A 13971-nucleotide genomic window follows, 5' to 3' on the forward strand; every position below is an offset into this window, starting at 1 on the left:
AACTGTTCAGTAGAAACCAGCACTAACATTGATAAACACGGATAAGCTGTATATATGTTGGAAGCTTTGGCCAGGATTCAAAGCATTGGCATGTGTTATCACACTCACACTCACGCTATATGACATTCAAGTCACTGACAGTTGCTGCCGGTTTTGTAATATTCCACAACAGACATTTGCTTTATATTTGACAGCTGATGAATTCTGTTCACAGTGATGACAAGTATTCCATAAAACAAAACATACTTGCTTCAGTCAGTATATTTTGTGCTGTATATTTTTAACACCTTGGACAGTTGGACTCTAATTACACCTTGTTTAATACATTGTGTATTACAAACAGTTTATGCGAGATTACTGTATATTATGTGTAGTCTGTGAATTTGGTCCTTGTCTTCACAATCTCGTATGCTTGCTCACCAAGAGTCCATGTGATTCCTGCAAGACTGTTAATTTATTGCAGAGTCCTGAAGCTGCAATGGCAGTGATGATAGAGAATGCCTCACGTTTGCATCTTCTGGAACTTCAACCACAGGATCATTCAACATTGAAGTCCATATGTTTTGTTTTGGAAGGTATTTAAAAAGCCACAGCCTTGCTCTGCAGGTCATGTAATCCAAACAGTCATTGCACCATCTGGGATGATTCCTGTCAAGAAAAATGTGCAAATAAATACAAAGCAAATGGAATTCTAAATGAGACAGATCAACGATTCTTACTGCACTGCTTTAATATGAAGCTAAGGAAAACAAAAATAGTCCTTTCAGAATTGTAGGTGCTGTAGAAAGTAACTTCAGCCATAACAATCTATTTCATGTATTTCTGACCAGTGATGAGCGAAAATGACTTTCACATTAATTTTCAAGAAATAATGTAAACTTTGACTTTCGAGCGAAAATGCCATCAAAAATCATTTTGCAGTAAGTTTATGATTATTCACTCATTTTTAAATAAACGGTTTTTGTGCCTTTCATGAATTTTTGCAGTAACAATAATGTTATTTCATGTTTGTTTTGTTTTTTTGCATCAGAAAAAATCATTTTCTTTGACCATATTGCAAAAATACAATGTATTTTTGAAAATATTTTCTCAAAATCAAAATTAGCATTTCCGATGGGTAAATGACTTTGGCAAAAATCCACAAGCAACACTGTTTCTGACCGTGCAGTGCACCTGCTGTGATACCTGTGTGTCTGTGTGTGTGTCTGTGTGTGTGTCTGTGTTAGTGTTGGGCGAACACCTGGATGTTCGGGTTCGGGAACGTTCGCCGAACATGGCCGCGATGTTCGTCATGTTCGGGCCGAACCCCGAACTCCCCGAACATCCCGCTTTTGGGGGCCCTATGGGGTCGCAGGCATAAGGGGGGAGCATGCCCCGATCGCGGGGGGGGGGGTCGGAAATTCCCCCCACCCCCTCCGCTAGCGCTCCCCCCTCTGCCCGCTTCCCCATACAAAAGTTTGACGAAAGTAAAATAGTACCGGTGGTGGTGGCTGGCTGCTGCAGTGGCTGGCTGGCACTATGAAGTGACTGAGGAGGAGGAGTCGGAGTAGGACGCGTTGAGGGAGGCCGGGCAGCGGGCGGTTCAGCGGTAGTACCCTTGTGGTACTTCCGCCCTTTCTCTGACCTCACGTCCTCTGCATACGAGGGTACGCGTCACGCGTACCCTCGTATGCGTCATTACGCAGAGGACGTGAGGTCAGAGAAAGGGCGGAAGTACCACAAGGGTACTACCGCTGAACCGCATGCTCCCCCCTTATGCCTGCGACCCCATAGGGGGGCCGTATTCGGCCGAACAGGGGCCCTGTTCGGCCGGGCATTCAGCAGTTCGGGCGAACCCGAACAGTTTGGCCGAACACCACCAGGTGTTCGGCCGAACTCGAACATCACCCGAACAGGGTGATGTTCTGCAGAACCCGAACAGTGGCGAACACTGTTCGCCCAACACTAGTCTGTGTGTGTGTCTGTGTCTGTGTGTGTGTGTGTGTGGGGAGGTGCCTATCTATCTATCTATCTATCTATCTATCTATCTGTATTTATATGACACTGACATTTTCCACAGCACTGTACAGAACACACAAACCTTTTGCTAACTGTCCCTCAGAAGAGCTCACAATCTAATCCCTCCATAATCATCTATTCATTGTAGTAAACCCACACAGACAAGAAGAGAGCATACAAACTCTGTGCAGATAGTGCACTGGCTGGGATTTGAGCCAGGGACCCAGCACTGCAGAGGCAGTGATAAAATGAAAGAGCTTACCAACCAATACATTTTTTGGGATTTATCGTTTACAGACTGGATCTCCAGGTCATGTCCAACATAAAGTTGGACATAAAAGCTTTTGTAAAAAATGTGGAGTTTTTCCAAGTGGACCAAACAGTAGGTATTTACAGCATATCATCAACTACTATGTCTTGCATGCATAGCGTAACCACTGTAATTCATTGTCACATTCAAGGAGGCAGGTGAGCCCATGTTTTAGTCTATGGCCTCTTTTGTGTTTATACTGTTTAGGGTGAGAGCACAGCTTATGTTGCTCCTACATAAGAGTTACCCAACTCTAGTTCTTGAGGGTTTAACTTATTATGCCCAGCATTTTAAGGGGACAGAGCTTACTTGGTGAACCACGTCTGACCTCGTTCATTCTTGTCTGATAAACAGAGCTAGTCTTAAGGTGGCGACACACGATACAATAAAATTATCCGATTTTACAGTAATTCGATAAAAACGATCGCATCTCTCGAAAAAATGGAACGCTTTTTTTTCGTTCGACTGAAAAATACGATCGGATTTCCCGTTTTATTTTTGATTTAAATCGATCCGGAATGACAGATATTTCTCTTCAATCTCTACTAAAGATTGTATGGTGTGTGTTGGATTGTTAATTTATTAATATACACACCCTAGCAATTTTCTCTGAGTTTCCAATCATTTTTATCATAATTGAGGAAAAAATTGAATATAGGTGTGTGGTACATTGGTCATATTTTTGAAATGTTACAATAATTCATAAAAATTGATAGCAATTCTTAAATTGAACAGATATTTAAAAATTGTATGGTGTGTGGCCACCTTTAGAAGTATGAGGATCCCATACCTCAAGGAGAACCTGGTCTTATTTATACATTTGATTTGTATCTCTGTTCATTTGAACATTATGTATATAGAATATTGGTAAAGTGCTGTTATCAGTAACTGACCACTATTTTTGCAATAGTACATCATTGGGGTTTTTGACCCTATTCCTCCATTTATTGACTATCCCTAAAAAACAGCCTCCTCCATCCTGATCCTAACCTCCCTCAAACATAAACCCAGCCATTTCCCTAGTCCTTTCTGATTCCTATACAGTCCCTCCCCTCTTTACACTAGATCAGTGGTGGGACGAAATTTTGCAATTATGCATCGTAAATTCGTAATCGTAATGCAAAATTTCAGGGAAAATTGTAATTAACTTTGTATGTTATAGTAATATTTCATAATTTTGCTTAATTTTTGCATAAAATTTCGTGAAATTTTGAATAATTTTGTGCTGACTTTGGTGGTTAATAGCAAACCCCCATACATGCTTTTGCTACCAAAATTGCTACACATATTAATGAGTATGGTGGGTACAATTTAAAAAAAAAAAGATCTTTAAATTTTTGAGAAAATCGATTTTAAATATGCCAAAAAATGTTTTTAAACAATTTTTCTTTGCATTTTTAAAATCGATTTTCTCAAAAACTACAAGGTCCTTTTGGAAAATTATTTTTTTTTGTACTTGTACCCACTATTCTCCTTATTATATGTAGCAATTTTGGTGTCAATGGCATGTATGGGGGCTTTGCTATTCACTGCCAAATTCTGCACAAAATTATTTAAAAATTAGGCGAAATTTTGTGCAAAATCACGAATGACTATACAAAGTCAATTAAATGTGCGAATAAAAATTACTTATAGGCAAAATTGCAAAAATTTTCCTGAAAATTTGCGTAATCGTAAGTAGCTGATTACGATCATCACTACACTGGAATCACCCGTCCTCCACCCCCCTTCCTAACGCCCCCAACAGTACTATCTACATTTTATGCTAATATGCAAGTATTCTTTACTCCTAACTCTAGCCTCCTGTTCCTGACCCCCCCCCCCCGCCTTTCTGCAAAGCTGTGATATGCGGCTATGAAGGTAGATTTGGGCTTCCAGAGGTGCCCGATTAGCAGCAAGAGGGACCATTTACTAAGGACAGGCTTGTGGGAAAAAATGGCTTGCGGATAGACACCCAAATGGGGGCAGATGGGCACCGAAATTTACCTTCATAGCCGCATATCGTATATCATATAGATTTGCAGCAAAAATGTAAAATTGGGTGCCCTAAGTCACCCACTAGCAGCCGTCGCCATGTGCTTACATTTCCTTGTTATGCCACTAAATGCGGCTTTTATCATAGGTGGCTATGGTGGCGCCATTTTTCCGTAAGAGCTCCTGCGCCCTTTTTTCTGCTTTGGGCACAGATATATCTTGCTCCACAGTCTAATCCTGTAAAATCCTATAGCTACTGACAAATGGGGTTGTCTCTCTCAATGTTTTTGTAATGTATTTAGCCTGTGTTAGAGCTACTAAACTCCTATATTCGGTTGTGGTGGTTTGATGCATTGCATATTTAAGTATTAATAATAAAAGGAATTTCCTATGAAATGTATGGCTTGAGTATATTAATGTTAGTGTCTGCATTCCAGCTGTAAACACTGTCATCTTTCACAATGATTCCTTAATAGCTTATAACTGAGGTGACTGAACAAATGGAATTGGTTTCCCTTGAAGAGATGTATTTATGCTGAGACTTGAAGCACAAGCTGTATTTCAGAGTCACACCTTTCATCCAGACTAACGGGATGTCACATTATTGTGCTGATAGCTATTATTCGCTATACAGGAGCAGGACTTTGCTTGTTTGATACACAAAGCACTTAGGAAACTCATAACTGATGCTTTTGGCTTTGCTAATAATATAATTAATTTTTATTATCATTATTATAATGCTGGGATTCTTTAACCACTTCCCAAAAACAGGTTTTTCCCCTTAAAAAGCAGAGCAATTTTCATATCATGCTCCTCCCATTAATTCACTAATAACGTTATTGTTATTAATCACACATAAATGATCTATATATAGTTTTTTTTTCGCCACCAATAAGGCTTTCTTTGGGTGATACTTTTTGCTAAGGATTATTTTATGTTATGTACATTTTAAAGGGAATAATAAGACATTTTTTTTAAAAATTCATTATTTTTTTAGGTTTCAGCCATTATAGTTTTAAAATAAAACATGCTGCTATAATTAAAACCCACACATTTTATTTGCCCATTTGTCCCGGTTATTGCAACATTTAACATATTTCCCTACTACAATGTATGGCTCTAATATTTTATCTGGAAATAAAGGTGCATTTTTTTCAGTTTAGTGATTCTTAGTTCTATATGTCTATTTAAAAACCTTTGTTTGCAAAATTAACAGTAATATTCCTTCCTGACATACACATTAAAAAGTCTATAAGTTAACAATTTTTTTTTATTGTCTTTTTTATTTTTATACATTTTTTTATTCGGGTAACTATAGTGTAGGAGTGTAATGAGTTAAAATGTAATAAAAAGTATGTATAACTATTTATAAAGTGTATGTGGGCGTATGTGTGTGTATGTTTGAGTGCATTTTACTTTTTGGCCACAAGATGGCACTTCACTTAACTTCAGATTACAGTAAACAGTACTTGGAAGTAGTTAGTGTATCTGTTTACGTGAATGAAATGCCGGCGTCAGCGTAATCCTGGCTTTTCATTCATCGAGGGGACAGTGATCGAGATGGGAACAAGCTGTTCCCAGTCCCTGATCACCTTATCGGTGGAACTGCGGTAAAAATGAACAGCGGAAGCGCAGCGATTGTGAGCGACAAGGTAAACAACGCGGGTAAGTGAATTTACGCCCCTGGTTGTGAAGCATTGTGCAGGGGAGCGTAAATACACGATGCGGCGGTTGTGTAGGAGTTAATATTATGAAAGTGTACCTGAGATGTGAATAAAGAAAGATTTGATACTTACCTGGGGCTTCCTTCCTCCAGCCCCATAAGCACCGCTGAGTCTCTCACCATCCTCCCGAGTGCCTCCATTCTCCGGCTATCGGGCCCGGTAACTGGTTTAGCCACAGCAGTCGGGCTCTTTGGCGAGAGGCTGCGTATGGGCTGAAGACCCTTACTGACATGAATGAGCCAGTTATCGGGGTCGATTGCGGCTGAACCGAGGCACTCTAGAGGACGGCGAGGGACTTAGCAGTGCTTATGGGGCTGGTGGAAGCCCCGGGTAAATATCAAATCTTTCTTTATTCACATCTCAGGTACACTTTTAGTAATGAAAACAAATGGTCTCAAACAAGTGTAAACTATGTGGAATTCATGGTTACAAACAACTCAATTTTTCATTTTTTTTACCCGCCATCTATTTCCTTGAGCCCATACTCATTATTAAAAAGGCCTCCTCATTAAGGTCCCAGTGATGGAATCGCACAGGGACATTTGGCAGAGTCTCCATCAGCACCTGGAGGTGAGCCACCATGTCATATTAGTGGCCTGGTCCTCAGCGGTTATATCTGGAAGGAGCATGTGGTAATCAATTGCTCATATCATTTCACATTAGATATGGGCTATGCCTCTTATAGCCACTGTCTTCTACTTTCTATTTGTTGAAAGGTTGTGTGGCTATGGCAGGATGATGTGTGTGTAATCAGGAGTTTCTAAAATCTGTGCTGCAGTAGAGAATGGCATTAGAACAGCACAAAGGGTGGGGTAATGAGACCCCTGAAGTTGAAGACCCCCATAGCTAAAGATGGAGGCTTTAGGGAATGCTAGTTCAGGGATTGATGGAAAAAAATATTCCATTCCTGGAATTGAGCTTTAAAGGAAACCTGAAGTGAGGAACACATTCCCCTATAAACAAAGCTAGTTGCCGGGTGACATGCTGAGCTTTTGACTTTAGTTGTTATTGAGTCACACACCTGCAACAAGCATCCAGCCAGTGGACTTACACCTCAGTCTAAGCATCTGATCTGCAAGTTCATTTCAGGCCAGTGACTTACAGTATTAGAAACAGAGCATCAGTGCAGAAGTCAGGCAACCAGGGGATGAAGATGGCAGCCTCCATATGAGTGTTAGTTCTAGGTTTTTCAGATTTAGCAGATACTGTATATATTACATTAGATGTATTGGGTATAACTAATTAAATATAGAATATTGCAAGGCAAAGGGTCACTCTCCAGATCAATAAAAATACAGTAAGGAAATAAACCAAACAAAATGACTGATGAGCAGCCCTACATGACAGAAATCGGATGCTTAAAGTGAATTGCAAAAACAGTAAATAACTATGGGAAAAAAATTAATGGGTGTACAAGTGATTGTAAAAGAAGATATATTTAGCCCCCTATAACCCAAAGAACCAAGCAGTTATATTGTTCAGTAAAAAGTACTATGTACAGATGTGCATAGGGTCAGCTGTTCAACAAAATAGGAATCAGTCCAGAGAAACAGATGTGTTTTGTGGATATCATTCAACTTTAATAAAGCGGACCTGAATTCAAAACTGCTTCTTTACTCGAAAAAACATATGCAACAGCATAATAACCTTTAACTACCTAACGACCGCATCACGCCAACGGGCGTGAACGTGGGGGCAGCCCCAGGACCGCCTAACGCCGATTGGCGTCAAGACCTGGGGCTGCAGTTTCCCAGGGAACGGCCACGGGCATGCACGATCGTTCCATGCCACTGCTAGCCGCTAGCCTAGGCAAGCCTGCTAGCCGCCTATCGCTTGTAAACAAAAGGGGAAAGAAATCCTCTTTGTTTACAAGCGTACAGTGCTGCGGTCCCCGGCAGCGCTGTACGAGATCGGCGATCCCTGGCCTCTGATTGGCCGGGGATTGCCATCCTCTCATAGGCTAATGCCTATGAGAGGCGGAACAGGGCAGATAGCTGTCCTGTTCCAATTCTGTTCACGGAGGGGAGGAGGGAAGGGAGAGAGAGCCTCATAGAGGCAAGAATAAAAAAAACACCCACAGCAATCGGACACCTCCGGCAGCATGTCCCCTTAGGGACAAAAAAGGAGGTGAGTCCGATCACTAGGCTCCATAGCTGGGCTGTGCAGGAGGCTGAAAATCCTGCACAGCCCAATGCTGCAAAGAACAGTCTGGTTGCCAAGTGGTTAAAGAGAAAATGTATTTGTTACAACTGATACAAATCCTGCAATATATCTGCAGTTTGTCTACTTCCTCTCAACTGTGGCTGGATGGTGTAATGGTTAAGGGCTCTGCCTCTGACATGGGAGACCAGGGTTTCGAATCTCGGCTCTGTCTGCTCAGTAAGCCAGCACCTATTCAGTAGGAGACCTTAGGCAAATCTCCCTAACACTGCTACTGCCTATAGAGTGCGTCCTAGTGGCTGCAGCTCTGGCGCTTTGAGTCCGCTAGGAGAAAAGCACGATATAAATGTTTGTCTTGTCGCTTGTCTTGCTTCCATGGAAGCAGACATATTGTTACCATCCTGTGCTTTCAAATGAGCTTATCTGCCATGGCAGTCAGCTGATACAGCTGGGGGATCAAATTACAACTTGTGATTAGACACAAATGAGGGGGAATTAGGCAGGCTACACTCTCTAAATACATACAGGGTGCATTTCTCTATGTTTTCCTTCTGTCCTGTGCAAGAGTTCAGGTCCACTTTAACAAAACATATGGGCAAGCACCATCAAAAACAAAAGCTCAATGTATGAGTAATATCCAGAGTGTGTGCAAAAGGGATCAATAATACATAGCAACTGCAAGAAGGGATCCTATAAAACCACACAAGTTCCTGGCGACATTAAATACTATTCCCCCCCCCCCCCCCACAGGTTTACGTGGATAGTGGGGGAATGAAATAATTCGGCTTCCAGCAATTGCTGGGGGCCAAATTACAGTGTTTAAAAAGTAACTTCAGCCGAAGTTACTCCCTGTGCACCGCTATAGTGGTAATTCCTATTATGGCCTATAATGTTTATATAAACAGGATGACAATTACAACACAATTAAAACAATTAGAGGCAAGGGTGAATCAATAACATGATACAGCATAAATGAATAAATACTGCACCCTCAATCACACCCAATATTAATATTACTGAATTACCACAATGAAGGTAAAAGCAAAAGTGCAAGTGCAATAAACCCAAAAAGTAATGACCAGTGATGAACAGAAATATTAGTGCAACACTATGAGATCCACAAAGGAAACAACCCCAAGACCAAAACCTCAGAAAGTGAAAGGTGGAACAGTGGCCGCGCCGCTGCGACATGGAGGGCTGAGGTCAGCAGTGGATCTCATGGTGTTGCACAGTTTTTGGCATTTTTGTAGCACCTGTTTCTGTCCATCACTGGTCATTATTTTTTCCACATCTTTTATATTTGCTGCACTTTTGCTCTTACCTTCATTGTGGTAATTCAGTAATATTAATATTGGGTGTGATTGAGCGTGCAGTATTTATTCATTTATGCTGTATCATGTTATTAATTCACACTTGCCTCTAATTGTTTTTAATGGTGTTTTAATTGCCATCCTGTTTATACTGCATAATGGATTAATAAAAGCTTCTTTGATATGACTACATGGAGGTGTGGTGCATTTCTATAAGATCTTTTTCCCCTTCTTGCAGTTGCATTATTCATCTTTAATACAGGAAAAGCAGACCAGAGAGTAACATTAAGCAATGAATGGAGAAATACACATTTCTACACATTCATATAATAATAGTGACTAAAGTGTCAAATTGTACATTAACCCCCTGCGTGGCCGCGGGAGGGTTTTTTTCACTTTTTTTTTTTTTTTAGCATGCAGCTAGCTTCCCTCCTCCCTGCGGCGTCCCCCCGTGTGCCCCGATCGCCGCCGGCGCCGCTTGCCCATAAGGAAATCCCGTTCTGAACGGGATTTCCTTGAGGGCTTCCCCCGTCGCCATGGCGACGAACGGAGTGATGTCACCGACGTCATGGACGTCGTGACGTCACAGGGAGTCCCGATCCACCCCATAGCGCAGCCTGTCGCCAATTGGCCAGGCTGCGCAAGGGGTATGCGGGGGGGGGGCCCTGTATCCGCGGCGGGTAGCGGCGCATCGGCAGCGGGCGGCGGCGATCAGACCAAACACGCAGCAAGCAAAGTGCTAGCTGCGTGTTTGAAAAAAAAATTATGTAAATCGGCCCAGCAGGGCCTGAGCGGCACCCTCCGGCGGCTTACCCCGTGTCACACACCGCGGTAAGAAGGCAATAGCAGCATAGAGGGCGATATATTGTGGCTGGGAACACGAAGAATCACTCCCATTCCTAGCCTGTCGGCGGCTGTCGCCGAACCCGGAAGTCGCCGCCGGCGGGGACAGGAGGATCGGAGCGAGACTGCGAGGGCACCGGACAGCTGCAGGGGGCTGAGGGAAGCCCCAGGTGAGTAAAAATCATTTTTTTATTTTCACTTAAGTATCCCTTTAAGTAGCAGTAGACTCAGAAGGCATAGGGCAGATAAAGGGCCAATACCCCAGTATGAGAAGAGACACCTGTTAAAACTGTCCAAAATGTCTGTCAAAACCAGGACTTTGTCTTAATATGTGTTTTGAGGCTTACCACACAGTGCTAGATTATTAGAGATTTTGTATCTACTGTTTTCTCCGCCCGTTTTGCCTGCACTCTGTTGATCTTCAGGCTTCTGACCTCTGGCATGGCTGACAACCACCCCTGGATTCTGACCTCTGGCATGGATTGCATCTACCTTCTGGCTTCTGAACTCTGGCATGGATTACAACCACCCCCTGTCCTTGAAAAAGCAATTGGTGGTACTTGTGGCTAACAGTCTGCTGTGTGCCCAAAAAGCTATCTGATTATGTACTGTATATGGTAAATCATTGTAACCATGATAAGGGAAAGATCTACTTTTGTGGTGTTTGAGGGCTGTGGCCTATATTAAGTGAATTATTTTAAGTAACAAACTGTAAAAAAAAAAACTGTAAAAAAATACCATTTTCACAGTTATGGTTAAATTTCAGCAAAACTGCATCAGTCCAAATGTTACAAAATACCAATATCTGAGTAGGCCTGAGTCTCTAGGTTTTAGAATGGTGACATTTATGTTTTTCTTGATTGTTCAGACATTCCAGGGGCTTTGCTAATAAAGAATATCTATTACTTCTGGTTCAAAAAAATGGCCTTGAAAAATACATTGTTACTACTCATTGTTAACAGTGCCCTGTGCCCAAAAAAACTATATGATAATGTATATAGGGTATCATTTTAACTGTGACAAGTAAGGGAATAGAATTTGGGATGTTTTAGGGTTGGTGTCTATGGCTTGTGAATTTTTAGTGACAAACTGAACCAAAAGCAATATAATTGTTATTTTCATTTTTTGTTATACTCTGTACCAAAACAAAACACTTGTAAAAAACCTAATACCCTTGTAAAAAAATCTTTTTAAATATGTATGTAATGAGGCTGTATCATAATTTTTTTTGCAAATAAAGTCTTGCAATCATTGATGGAATACAATGAAAAAAATACCCCTGTATTTCCATGTAAAATACTGTCAACATACATTATACCAAGGACATAATTTATATGTTGTGATAACTAGGACAAATAGGCACATTAAATGTGTGTTTTTTTATCTACAATAGCTTTGTTTATTTTAATGGACATGGAGAAATAGTTTATTTTTTACAAAAAAAAAAAAAAAAAAAGAACACATCAGCCAAAAAAGTGGCAAAAAACAAGATATAGATCATTTAGATGTGATACGTAGTGATACATTTAATTGAATGGGAGGATTGCTGAAAGGTGAAAATTGCTCTAGTTCATAAGGGAAAGACAACTTGTAGTGGTCATGTGGTTAAGGGGTACTTGCTTGGCAAAGGCTTTTCTAAAGGGGTACATACCAAAATAATGTTGAGAAACACTGGTTTGAACCATACCATATCATTTCAGGCACAAAAAAAGTTCATAAACTTTTAATATGTATAGTATAAATGCTACACAGTTTCATATAACATAAAAACATAAAGAAAAATTATGTAATAAACTAAGACCTTTATTTAGCTTAGTTCAAAGTTACTACACATGTAGAACAATTAAGCAAATCTCTTTTGGTAAAGATAAAAAAGATAAATAAAAATCTGAAAGTAAATATCAATGACATTATTTTATTTTGATGTCTGGATTAATCTGTCGTCACGTAGTTATAAATTAAACCAGTGACTGATTCCATTTTCTTATGACCTCTAGCCAGAATGAGCCCCTCTGTGCTGAATAAATACAACAATGGAAAAAGGTGGCTAAGCAAGCAGTGAAGGTATGACACCAGCCTTAGCGGCTCCAAGACATGGCTCAGTCTGGCGGCTCCTTATCACATCTGTCAACGTTACAACAAAGTGAAGGTGACTTTGAGGCTATCAGTCATGAAGGGGCACTCTACATTACACAACACTATTTATTTAAGTCACAAGCCTTATGCTTACATAAGACTATGATTTCACTAGCTTATAATTATGGCTCTCAAGAGGTCCATACATGAGTTCAGCTGATGATTCCTGCGGGAACAATAAGACCAGTCTATTTTCCCTATGTCATGCCTATTCACGTGTATATTCATTCTAAGTCAATTCCCCAAGGGCTTCAAAATTTGGCACGGAATCCTATCTACGTCATCATCAGACAACAGTACATAATAGTGAATAATTGTCAGCATGAAGCATTGTGATTGCAAAGTTTGTGGGACATTGATTGCGAACATTTCTATTCTATTCTTGGCCAGCTTATCAAGAGTTTGCAGTGACAAAGTATTCACGCCAAGCAACAGTTTAAGCTTATAAAAGAGTAATTAATTCCAGATGCACTTACACATTTATATAAAAAGACTGCAGATCCAGTCGGGAAAAAAGCTGCACTATTAGGAAAATATGGTTGTTTTGTCTGGACACCATCATACATGCACACATACTGTCAAGTCTGCATCAAAAACTACAAATGAAAACCATTGCATGCAAAATGATGCCTCCATCAATATATCATCTCTGTAGCACATCATGTAATGTTTATTGAATTACATTATTTGCATTTTGGGAAAAGTGGACTTCTATAAACCTTTGTGAGTATTTTCAGATTTCATATTTTAATAATATCTAGTACAATGGCTCACATTTCAACAGTAACTGGGTATACTTGTGATTTGACCTTCAGTGCTCAACCTCCTGAACTCTCTCCACGCCCTCCTTCCATAAGTTTTCCACTGTTACCGATAGTATTTACATTGCTGATTATCAAGCATATTGTGTATATGCTGAATACTGTGTGTCTTATCTCATACCTCCTTCTTAGTCCTGTATGCCAAACCCAATTCCAGACATGAAACGGGCGTGCTTGACAAATAAAAACGACTCTTATTCTATATAAATTATGTGGCGGTAAGTGGGAACAATCCAACTCAAGCTTTTATTTTTGACGTAAAAGTGACTAGCACCCCCCCCCCCCCCCCCAAACAATGGATATATTTATTTTAAAGAATATATTTGTGTTCATAACACTAAATGAAAACATCCTGCCATCTTTTTGATTCACATCCTTGTCAATTAAAGCACATGGAAAAATGAACGACTTTCCAAAGCATTCAAAATTGCTTCCTGTTACTTAAACCAATTACACAAGCAAGTAATGAGTATTGTGAGGTGAGACACAGTATATTGGGAGCCATGTAATGGAAAAAATAGGTGCCACCATATGTTAGATGTAGGTACGAGTTATAGTATAGTGCATGGTGCAGAGTCCATGCAATAATGCAATTGGGAAGGTGCTAGGGAGCATGACAATCATGAGATAATATGGCAAAGCAGAGGCATGCACTGGGAGAGAGGCATTGTGGCAGGGTTAGGGAATGAGTTGGC

At 40.5% G+C, this 13971-nt stretch overlaps 1 protein-coding gene across 4 annotated transcripts in view; it reads right to left on the reverse strand.

The window, feature by feature from the left end:
- Window positions 1–246: 246 nt before the first annotated feature.
- Window positions 247–13971, reverse strand: part of HRH2 (histamine receptor H2) — a 230029-nt gene continuing 216304 nt past the window's right edge. For 2 of the 4 annotated variants that reach the window (XR_011030041.1, XR_011030040.1), the window contains one exon: window positions 560–648. Coding sequence is in view for 1 of the 4 variants with exons in the window: in XM_068272836.1 (XP_068128937.1) it covers window positions 450–648 (199 nt within the window). In the remaining 3 variants the exon portion in view is untranslated. Of the gene's footprint in view, window positions 649–13971 lie in introns of all 4 variants that reach the window. The other 2 variants (XM_068272836.1, XM_068272837.1) reach the window with 2 other exon arrangements.

Source organism: Hyperolius riggenbachi, chromosome 3, assembly GCF_040937935.1.
Source record: "Hyperolius riggenbachi isolate aHypRig1 chromosome 3, aHypRig1.pri, whole genome shotgun sequence".
Classification (NCBI taxonomy): domain Eukaryota; kingdom Metazoa; phylum Chordata; class Amphibia; order Anura; family Hyperoliidae; genus Hyperolius; species Hyperolius riggenbachi.